General features: G+C 49.9%; 2 protein-coding genes across 4 annotated transcripts; one reads left to right on the forward strand and one right to left on the reverse strand.

Moving 5' to 3' along the window:
- Positions 1–1,025: 1,025 nt before the first annotated feature.
- Positions 1,026–5,320, reverse strand: FAU (FAU ubiquitin like and ribosomal protein S30 fusion). Of its 2 annotated transcripts, XM_039482696.1 has the most exons (6): positions 5,189–5,303; positions 4,234–4,354; positions 3,643–3,730; positions 2,406–2,550; positions 1,391–1,446; positions 1,026–1,189 (listed from the first exon to the last, which is right to left on the reverse strand). In XM_039482696.1, exons 1-6 carry the CDS (start codon positions 5,301–5,303, stop codon positions 1,064–1,066), a joined length of 651 nt encoding a protein of 216 aa, XP_039338630.1. In that variant the 3' UTR covers positions 1,026–1,063. The 2 variants fall into 2 exon arrangements, with proteins under 2 accessions (XP_039338630.1, XP_039338631.1); XM_039482697.1 differs by lacking the exon at positions 4,234–4,354 and having other exon boundaries at positions 5,189–5,320.
- On the forward strand, positions 5,305–9,867 carry MRPL49 (mitochondrial ribosomal protein L49). Of its 2 annotated transcripts, none has more exons than XM_039482699.1 (4): positions 5,305–5,457; positions 5,684–5,822; positions 8,397–8,521; positions 9,689–9,867. In XM_039482699.1, the coding sequence occupies exons 1-4, from the start codon at positions 5,377–5,379 to the stop codon at positions 9,833–9,835; spliced, it is 492 nt and encodes a 163-aa protein (XP_039338633.1). In that variant the 5' UTR covers positions 5,305–5,376; the 3' UTR covers positions 9,836–9,867. The 2 variants fall into 2 exon arrangements, with proteins under 2 accessions (XP_039338633.1, XP_039338632.1); XM_039482698.1 differs by having other exon boundaries at positions 5,313–5,472.
- Positions 9,868–9,940: the final 73 nt, after the last annotated feature.

The raw sequence follows: 9,940 nt of genomic DNA on the forward strand, positions 1-9,940 counted from the left end.
CCCCAAGGCAGCTGCAGCAAAACTTGGGTTCTTGCAGAATGGAGCCCCACGAAAGTCTATACATTTCCTCTTAAGAAGCTCCTTGCTTCTCCCTAGAATTAGATCCAGCACTACACCCTCCACGGTGCAGTAAGAAAGCAGCAGCACAGTCCCCCTGCACACACCGCATCATCACTGTAAAGCCAGGTGGAGTAACACTGGGGCCTTCCATCCAAGGAGCTCCCAGCACTTTGCAAATATTGACACATTATGCCATAATTGCCTTAGAAGTATCATTGCCACATTACAGACAGAGAAGCCAGCGCACAGAGACAGATTTGAGCTATGTGAAGTGAGCAGCACTAAAGCTCACTCATGTCTTCCACTCTTTAGTCTAAATCATGGAGTGGGGAACAGGACCGAGCTACCCAGGTACTCAATGCAGCTCAGAGTACTAGATCAAGCTTTTTGTTCTTTGTTTCTACTAATCTGTTTAAGCAGAGGATAAACAGTTGCCTGCTCATTGTAGCAACAGCTTCCAGAAGGGTTTTCCCACCCCTAGATTTTGGGCACCAAAATGAGAAGCTCTGCAGAGACTTCCACTGGGAGAAACAGAATCTGCACTGTTGTAAAGAGAAAGGGAGTTCAGAATTCACAGAGCAGACAAAACTAGCACTCATTCCCCTTCCTGCTTGGAGTGGCCGAAATGCAGGTTGCCTACAGGACATGGAATGCAGAGGCTTCAGTGAACATGCAGCAGTATGTAAACTCTCAGAAGACAGCAGGTAGGGTAACCCGGGGGTCATTCCCAGTTGTCTGGAACTAGCTCCTCCCCAACCTCTTTCTCAGCCACTCACTGCTGGTTCCCTCCCCTAAAGTGCCCAAGAGGAATCTGAAGCACAGGCAAGCAGGAGTGGTTAAGAGTGGCTGGGACTCAAGGGCATCTTGAACACAGCCAGCTCACATGCAAGGGGAGGGAGAAGAGAATGCCCCACACCCCCTGGGTTTCAGGACCCTGAGAATGAAAGCAGCCACAAGACAGCACGCTCAGGTGACATCCGCTTTATTGGGTGAAGTTTGCCATTTAGGAGTTAGCATTGGGGCCCTTCTTCTTGCCAAAGCCTGGCACGATATTGACAAAGCGCCGGTTGTACTGCATGCGTCTCTTGGCACGGCCAGTCTTCTTCTTCTTCTTCTCTTGCTTGGCAACCTTTGAGGGAGAGAGCACAGTTAGCTTAGCAACATGCCAAGAGGGGACAGGACTCCTGGCTCCTAGTCCCCCTGTGTGAACCACTAGGCTGCAGTGGTCTCACACTGTTTACCGATATCAAATTGCAACAAACCTTCAAAGTCTGCAGCAGGTGAAACAAACAAGCCCCCGTTACATCAATGCACCAAAAGAATCACTTACCTTGGGAGTCTGGCCTCTCACCTTCCCAGCACGAGCCAGGGAGCCATGGACCTTACCTGGGGAGAGAAATCAGGAGAGCTGCACTCAAGTGCCACAGGAGACTGGGTAATATGTACAGTGTGGCTGGGACACTGGTGTGGTTGCCCTGGTGGCCAGATTCATTCCAACTTTGTCATTTCAGGTCCTGCATTTTATTCACTAGTCCTTTAAGTTAAGCCACGTGTCACCAGCACCCTGGTAACTAGCTCCTGAATCTCCTTTGTAAAAGAGACATGGTGACTGGGGGCCACTAAGGGTATGTCTACAACAAAAAAATAATAATAAAAATAAAATAATGATGTCATCACCGTGGCTGGCCCAGATCAGCTGACCCAGTCTCACAGGGCTACAGAACTGCAGCACAGACTTTCAGGCTCACGCTGCAACTTGGGCTCTGAAACCGTGTGAACAGGGAGTCTCAGAGCCCAGGCTCCAGCTGGAATATCTACACTGCTATTTTTAGCTCCACAGCCTGAGTCAGCTGATCAATGCTCTGAGACTCTGTGCTATGGGTATTCTTTTTTTTTTTTTTTTTTAAATCACAGTGTAGATGTATCTCAAAGGACTGACAAGGTTCCCACAACCAATCCAACTCCAATGGGCTTCAGTCCTGGACTGGAGGGGAGTTCAGTATGTTCTAGTCACTCTGGGGCCTCAGACTGAATAGGAAGGGCCTCCAAGAGCTGTCTGATGTGGATCCCTGTACAGTGGGCTGAGACCCAGCAAGCTTGTTTTACATAGGCATTCTCCAGGTCCTCTGGCTTCTCACCATTCAGAGCCCCAATGGCTGCAGTGGTCTTAGTCCATCACAACCCTGCTGTAGCTGGTGGAGTTAACAGCTTGGCCATCCCCTCTTGAAACCCAGCTAAAAAGAGCTCAGTGGGATGAACTCTTCTGCATGCGTCTTCCACTTGGCCAGGAGCCTCATCTGGGATTTGAGTCTAGTACACCTCTCCCAGAACCTTTTAATACTTACCACCCAGCATGCGAGCAGCCACCTCCAGGGTGGTAAACTCGCTGATGCCACATTGCCCAATGAGAGATTCATCCTCCAAGGGAGTTCCACCCAAGAGAACCACCTGATCCTCAGGTGCGATGCCTTCCAGGGACTCAATGTGAGCCTGATAGGAGACACAAGGTACAGAGAGGTAGAGTCAGCTGGTGAGGCCAGGAGAGCAAAGCTAATCAAGCACCTTCCTCAATTCAGCAGGCACCACTGTAATCCTCCCCATAACATGAGGTAGAGGTGTGCTATCCAAGGGGACACAATATCCTAGATCAAAGGGTGTTTCTTTCTGGGCAGCACAATGCTAAAAAGGTTGAGTGGTTGGAAGGAGCTCAGATCCCACTGCCACAGATCAAGAATGAGAAGGACTGATTCATGACGAGAGTTAGAGCTGTCCAGACTGGCTTTGCAGGGAAAGAGATGATGCATTCCAACAGTCTCTGGGGATATGAATGGGGTAAATGCCATGGAGGGAAAGGAATCCATGCACTAGGCCACAGATAGGAGCTATAGAAAAGCCTGACCAAATTGTTTAGAGTGGCACTGGGGAGGAATACCACTGAGTTATGGAGTGAAACTAACAGCCTTGCAAGGCCAAATGCAATTACCCTGATTACAATTTGGTGTGTCAGAATGTACCAGGGAGATTTTAGTGACAAGCAATCGGGAATGTTTAATATTTCTTCCGAAGAGCAGACACAAGGGAGTACTGGTTGAGGCCAGCATTGACTAAGAGGGGAGAGCAACCCCTCCTGAGCTCAATCCCATCCCCCACCCCTGCAGCACAGCCTTTCCAATACCATGATGGGACACTGGAATCAGCACAGAACATCCCTTACTGACTCAACTCCAGAGCACCTTGGCTTCCCGTGAAGGTCTTCCATTCAAGTCCCAGACTAGGAAGAACATGCTAAGCTTATAATGTCAAGATCAAAGCCTGATGTGATCCAGCTTTGGGCAGCCATGTCCCTATGATTCTCTCAACTCAGATCACACAGAGGAAAGGGACCTGCAGTGCCCAATACCTTCTTTGCCAATATTTATTATCAGAAATCAGCAGCAATTCTACCCCTGCCCTTCCCCTCGGGCATGAGCAATCAGCTGAAGGATGCATTGAAAAGACTTACAGAATTGTTTAGGGTGGCATGGGGGGTGGTACAGAGAGAGAGAGAGAGAGAGAGAGAGAATGTGGCTAGCAAAGCCTTACCTTAATGTGAGCTACTGTTTCCTGGCCAGACACCTCAAGGGTGTGCAGGTTCTGAGCACGGATGAACAGCTGCATGGTTCCAGCTATGCTGAATGGAAAGAACAAGAAGTGTTAAGGCAATTTACCTGAGACCAGGCCATTCCCACAGCAGGCTAAAGACATTAGGTCTCACATTCTGTGGCTACATTGCACTAGACTGGCTGAGAGAGATGAGCACCTTCCCTGTCAGATTTCACAGCAGCTACTCAGTAACCTACTGGGAGGCTCTACAGATAAAACCCAAACAGAAAACAAGCAGACATCATGAGCCAATGAAACACCTACAAATAGAACCCAAGAGTCCTGACTACCAGCACCCCTGCTGTAATCCACTAGACCCCACTCCCCCCTACCCCCACTTCCAAGCCAGTGACAAACCCTGAAAGACAGCCCAGAAGTTCTGTCACTGGCTTAAACAGAAGAGCGAGTAATGGAACTCAGAAGACCTGGCTCCCAGCCCCCTTCTCTAGCTGTGAATCACATATCGACACATGAGTTAAGTGATTTAGCCTGCAGCAGTAAATCATTACCTACACAATGCAATCAGGATACCTGTTTTTGCCAGGGTTTGGGTATCTCCAAAGGCCCTGGAATTCTGCCCAGATCAAGCACAGTCTAGCCAAAGTCAGTCTCTGCCCCTGCCCAACAATGGCAGAGGATTCAGGTAGCAGATCTGCTAGGGCATAAACAAGGAAACTTTACTGATGCTCCTCCCCAGATAGACTTTGCTGCCACCCTGGCAACAGACAGTACTGGTAAAAAGTCAATGCCACCTGCTGGGCCTGGATTAGTCTGAAGGGATGTGTAACATGTGGAAGTCTGGATACACTTGAGTAGCATCATCCTTAGTATGCCACAAACAGAACCCAGGAGTTCTGAGTCCCAGTCCTCCCCTGCTCTAAAACCCACTGACGCCACTTTCCTCCCAGATCTGGAGATAGAAGCCAGGAGAGGTTCACTAGGGAATAAGGCTTAAAAGTGCTCCGCTGAGCAAGCCAACTTTACCAGGAGATGCAGAATGGGGAGCCACTTCCCAACGACCAGCACCTTGGGAGAGACACAAGGCACCCGGCACCATGCAGGGATCTACTCACTAGTCACAATCCATGACATGAGTCAGCCCCAATCCTTCTCCGTTTGCCTGTGAGCCCCGTCTGCCCCGTCCTTGCCCAGGTTGGGCTCCTGTTCCAGACCAGGCCAGCGAGGCGCCTGGCCCACTGGAGTGGTGGAGCAAGGGGCGGGGGAGCCTCCTCCCTTCGCTAACCCAAGGGGTTTCCTACCCGCCACCCTAGACCCAGCCCCACCACGCCGCCCGGGGGTGCCCCCGAACCACGAGCCCCCGGGGGAGACGAGGGCTGCTTCGTGTCCCGCCCCATTCTGAATCCCCCTCACCCCTCCCACCGACAGCCCCCAAACGTCACCCACCGCCTGATCCGCCCCCCCGGAACCCCCGCGCCTCCCCCCAGGCCGCGCTCTCAGGCGGGCAGGACAGCGGGGCCTCACTCACCACGAGACGCCGCCACCACACAAGATGGAGCCGGAAAGAGAAAGGAGTTGATGGGGAGCGCGCACGCTGATATACGTACACGGAGACGCGCGCGGTGCGTAACGCGTGACGTCATACACGGTCGGCTGTCGCCCGCGGAGGCGCCCTATGTTTATGTCACAACCTCTCCCCTGGGTCCCAGCAGCAAGATGGCGGCGGCCGTAGCCTTAGCGGGGCTGAGGAGGCGGCCGGGTGGCGTGTGGGGCGCGGGGGCCCGGCGGCTGCTGCAGGTGACTGCCCGGCAGGTACCAGCAGGGGGGGGCTCAGGTGGCCGGTTCGTCCTTCCCGCCTGTAGCCACGTAGCCCGGGCCGCCCCCGCAGAGCTACGCGGCGGCTCTCCTGCCCCACTGAACCGGCGCCCGCCGTGGGGCGGGACAGGCAGCGCACGGCTCCTGCAGGCGGGGTAGCAGAAGAACAGCAGCTGAAGGTTATTTACCCTCCCCCCTTGCATTTCAGAGCCACCCCCAGTATCCCGGGATCGTGGAATCCACTGAAGAATATAAATTTGTGGAGAGACTCATTCCACCCACCAGAATTCCTGCTCCCCCCAAACACGCCCAGTACCCCACCCCGTCTGGCTGGAGAGCCCCATCAGGTAACAGCAGAGGGCACCTGTCCTGGAGCTGGGTTTGGAAGGATTCCATTTATCAGTAAAGGTCAATTTCACAGCATGCACCCAAAGCACTGAAATATTTCTATTGAGAATTGACGTTTACAGATAGTCAACATAAAAATGCTGCTTGAGAACTTAATTTGGTTTAAGGGTATTTCCTTTGTATATTTTGATATGGGATATTGAGTTTGTATTTTAACGGTTATAAAACTTTAACTTTGAATTTCAACATGTCTAACTTCCCACAATTGTGAAAATTTAAATCAAGATAAGAAAAATGGATTGTAAGCATTCACAACTGGAAATTTAAATTGAAAAAACTGCTTAAAACATTATCCATTAAAACAAAAAAAATCTAATTCTGCCATGCCTACTTGTAGCAACTGCTGTTGAGTGCCAAGTTTCAGAGGGGTAGCCCTGTTAGTCTGTATCCACAAAAACAAGGAGGAGTCCAGTGGCACCTTAAAGACTAACATTTTTTGGGCATAAGCTTTTGTGGGTAAAAAACCCACTTCTTCAGATGCATGGAGTGAAAATTATAGCTACAGGCATAAATATATATTGGCACATGAAGAGAAGGGAAGTTCTCCACTTGCAAGGTAACGCTCTTGTGCCAATAAATATGCTGTCCCTACCCATATGCAAAGTATGCAACTGCATAGGGCACCACATTTCCTGGTGCCCTGTGCAGTTGCGTGCTGCTCCAGCCCTGCTTCTTTCTGCACCAGCCCTGCCCCCACTCCCCTGAGGACTGCAGCAGGGCTGGGCCTGCACTCACCAGCAGTTGGAAGTGCTGCCAGTGAGTGCTGGGGGGTGGTTCTCCCCTGCCCCCCAAGCCAGCCCCCCACAGAGGCCTGCCCCCCCCCGGGGGGGTGCTGCATATGCCCCAGAATAGCTAGGGATGGCCCTGGGTAGGAGGCTGAGGTTCAGGAGAGGGTGTGGGCTCTGGGCTGGGGGGTTTGCAGTGTGGGAAGGGGTTCTGGGCTAAGCCTGGAGCAGGGGGTTGGGGTGCAGTAGGGGGTAAAGGATGGAAGTTCTGGGAGGGAGTTTTGGTATGGGGGCAGGACTGGGGTACAGAAGGGGGTTTGGGGTGCTGGCCCTGGGAGGGGGCTGGGATTGGGGTGCAGCCTCCTGCTGGGCAGAATTTACCATGGGTGGCTCCTGGTCAGCAGTGCAGCAGGCTAAGGCAGGCTCCCTGCCTGCTCCACTCCAATCCTGGAAGGGACCAATGTGCCCCTGCATGCTACCCCTCTCTGCAAGCACTGCCCCCGCATCTACCAGCAGCCACCGCTCCCTGTTCCTGGCCAATGGGAGCTGTGGGGTGGTGCTTGCAGGCAGGAGCAGTGTGCAGAGGGAGACCCCTGCTCCCCCCTGCACTGGCTACTTCCAGGAGCTGTGTGGGGCCAGGGCAGGCAGGGAGCAAGCTTTAGTGACAGACCCGCTGCACTGCCAGAGATTGCGATCTACTGGGAGATCCTCTAGGGGCTTGGCTACGCTCAGGAGCGCTTTGAAGTGCGAGTGTGGTTGTGGCGCCAGCGCTGCATGTACTCCACCTCCCCAAGAGGATTAGTTTTGTAACTTGCTGCGCTCAGGGGGGTGTTTTTTCACACCCCTGAGCGAGAAAGTTGCAGCACTGTAAAGCGCCAGTGTAGCCAAGGCCCAAGATTGTGGTGACCGCTGTTCCAGAGTATCTTAGAACATCCAGTGAAGAGGAACGTGTCACACCTACATTTTTTCCACCAGATTATGGGTTATGCTGCAGTAAATGCATTGAATGTTAGCAAGTCCCATATGCTCCTTAAAACATTTTTCCATGTGATTTTAAAGTGGTGGATTTTGGTCACAGTGCTATATATTCCTATGACTCAGATTATTTATTTTAGTTTGAGGAAGTTTTTATACAGTAAAAGAATTGGGTGCCATTTGTCTTTGAAAATTTCCCCCTATAGTGCTGCATAACCCTAAAGGGTATATAAGCCTAGAGCAAAAAGATACATTTTCTCAGATCAGAAGGCACCCAACCTGCAGTACTCTTTGACTAACAACACAAACTGGCCCCTAATTTTGGCCTCACTTCCTGTAATTTAATTTGAGTTACAATCACTGTTTGCATGTTTTATTTCAAGGATTTGTGGTTTTAAGAGTAAGGTACAAAGTGATCGAGGCTTGTAGTAGTCCTTCCAGCAGGGTATGCTGTCTCTTTGACTGGAATAGGCTTACCCCTCTGTTTTTAAAGCTTGAGAAATACAAGCCTTGTTAAACAGTTGGATCAGAAAAGTGACTAGAATTTATTCCAGTCAGATTAGCCAAGCTATGGCACATAAGGCATCTGTTGTGCCTTTATGCATAAGTCAGCTAAATTCTGATTGCATTTTTGCTAGGAACAATCCAGTTGGATTTTTAGATGGTACTGGGAGTCTGTGGTACGGAGAGTAGAGTTGCAAACTGAGATGACTTGAGCTTCACCAGGGTCACTTTTCTGATCTGAGCTTGCTAGTGGAGCATGCAAAGCAGACAGTGGTCTGACCTAGAGCTGAGATCAGTTTTTTTGATTAGATACTCCACCTGCCCTTCCTTACTTTGTGAGACGGTCCCGTATGCACAACGTTCCAGTCTATAAGGACATCACCAGTGGCAATAGGAGGATGACTGTTATCAGGAAAATCGAAGGAGATATCTGGGTATGCGCCATTCCAACTCATTCTTAACATCTTACCAATGATGATACAGCTTCTTAAAACAATGCAGATTCAGTGATTCTCCTTACCCCAAAAGGGAATGCAGATTTAATAGTAGTAGGAGAATGTATCCTGCAGAAGGCAGTTTCACAGCCAATCAGAGAAATATAGCTAGGGCCCTACCACTTCACAGCCCATTCTGGTCAAATTCACAATCATAGGATTTTTTAAATGGGAAACTTAATTTCAGCTATTTAAATTTGGAAGTCCATGGTGTTGTAATTGTAGGGATCCTGACCCAAAAAGGAATGTGGGGGGAGGGATTCGCAAGGTTTATTGGGAGGTGGTTGGTTGGGGTACTGCTACTCTTACTTCTGCACTGCTGGTGGTAGCACTGCCTTCAGAGCTGAGCAGCTGGAGAATGGCAGCTGCTGGCCAGGAGCAGAGATCTGAAGGCAGAGCCGCTGCCACCAGCAGTGCAAAAGTAAGGATAACATGGTATAGTATGAGCACAGAAGTAAGGGTGACAATACTGTAGCCTCCTAAAATAACCTTGTGATCTCCCTGCAACTGCCTTTTGGGTCAGGACCCCCAATTTCAGAAATACTGGTCTCCCCCCATGAAATCTGGTCTTGTGTGTGCTTTTACCCTATACTATACAGATTTCATGGTTTAACACATGTTTTTCATGGCCATGAATTTTGTAGGGCCCTAAATACAGCTTTGTAAGAGACAGTTACATATTCCCCAGAGTAACAGCCACTACAGTGATATTAGTTAGGAAAAAGCTAATAGGGATGCTATACTAGTCCAGAATAAGGAGAAAAGGTTGCTTTCTTGAGGAGAGATGACTTTCCTCCTTGCATGGATGCAGAAAATAGAGAGTTTTATTTGTTAGACTCATCTACCACTCTAGGAAACAAAATACCAGACTAGCTGGACCATTGACACTGCTATTCTGGCAGCTCCTACAAGACATTATTAACAACAGAACATCTCTGAACTGTTTAGTGTTATGCCTTGCACATGCCCAGCTTTAAACCAAGACAGTCAAACTAGCTCTTAACTGCTGAAAGCCTGGCCTAGTGTTTGATGCCTATAAACATTTGGGCTGTCATTATTTGATAGCTATATTGAGACTTTATTCTTGTTCTATTTCTTTAACCTCAGGCCCTGGAAGAGGAAGTTAAGGAGTTCCTCACTCAGCTCGCTGGGAAACCACCACCTATTCAAGTCAACGAAATCACTGGCAGCATCCGTATCAAGGGCTATTTTGATGATGAACTGAAAGAGTGGTTGTTGAACAAGGGGTTTTAAATAAACCAACTATCCTGTTTTCTTTGTGCTGATAGATGCTATCTGTCCCCTTCTGAGGAGGATGTGTTTTCTCGCTCAGAGCTATCCTAGACCCAGATGAACCAG

The sequence above is a fragment of the Mauremys reevesii genome, linkage group 7, assembly GCF_016161935.1.
Source record: "Mauremys reevesii isolate NIE-2019 linkage group 7, ASM1616193v1, whole genome shotgun sequence".
In the NCBI taxonomy this organism is placed as follows: domain Eukaryota; kingdom Metazoa; phylum Chordata; order Testudines; family Geoemydidae; genus Mauremys; species Mauremys reevesii.

Bases quoted from the DNA above. Each gene is read 5' to 3' on its own strand.
- FAU (XM_039482696.1), bottom strand. From the start codon at position 5,303: ATGACGTCACGCGTTACGCACCGCGCGCGTCTCCGTGTACGTATATCA. The intron at 3,731-4,233 runs GTATCCTGATTG...CTTTCCATTCAG, and splicing joins CCAAACCCTGGCAAAAACAG to CATAGCTGGAACCATGCAGC. The intron at 2,551-3,642 runs GTAAGGCTTTGC...GTCTCCTATCAG, and splicing joins AAACAGTAGCTCACATTAAG to GCTCACATTGAGTCCCTGGA.
- MRPL49 (XM_039482698.1), top strand. From the start codon at position 5,377: ATGGCGGCGGCCGTAGCCTTAGCGGGGCTGAGGAGGCGGCCGGGTGGC. The intron at 5,473-5,683 runs GTACCAGCAGGG...CTTGCATTTCAG, and splicing joins TGCAGGTGACTGCCCGGCAG to AGCCACCCCCAGTATCCCGG. The intron at 5,823-8,396 runs GTAACAGCAGAG...TTTTTTGATTAG, and splicing joins TGGCTGGAGAGCCCCATCAG to ATACTCCACCTGCCCTTCCT.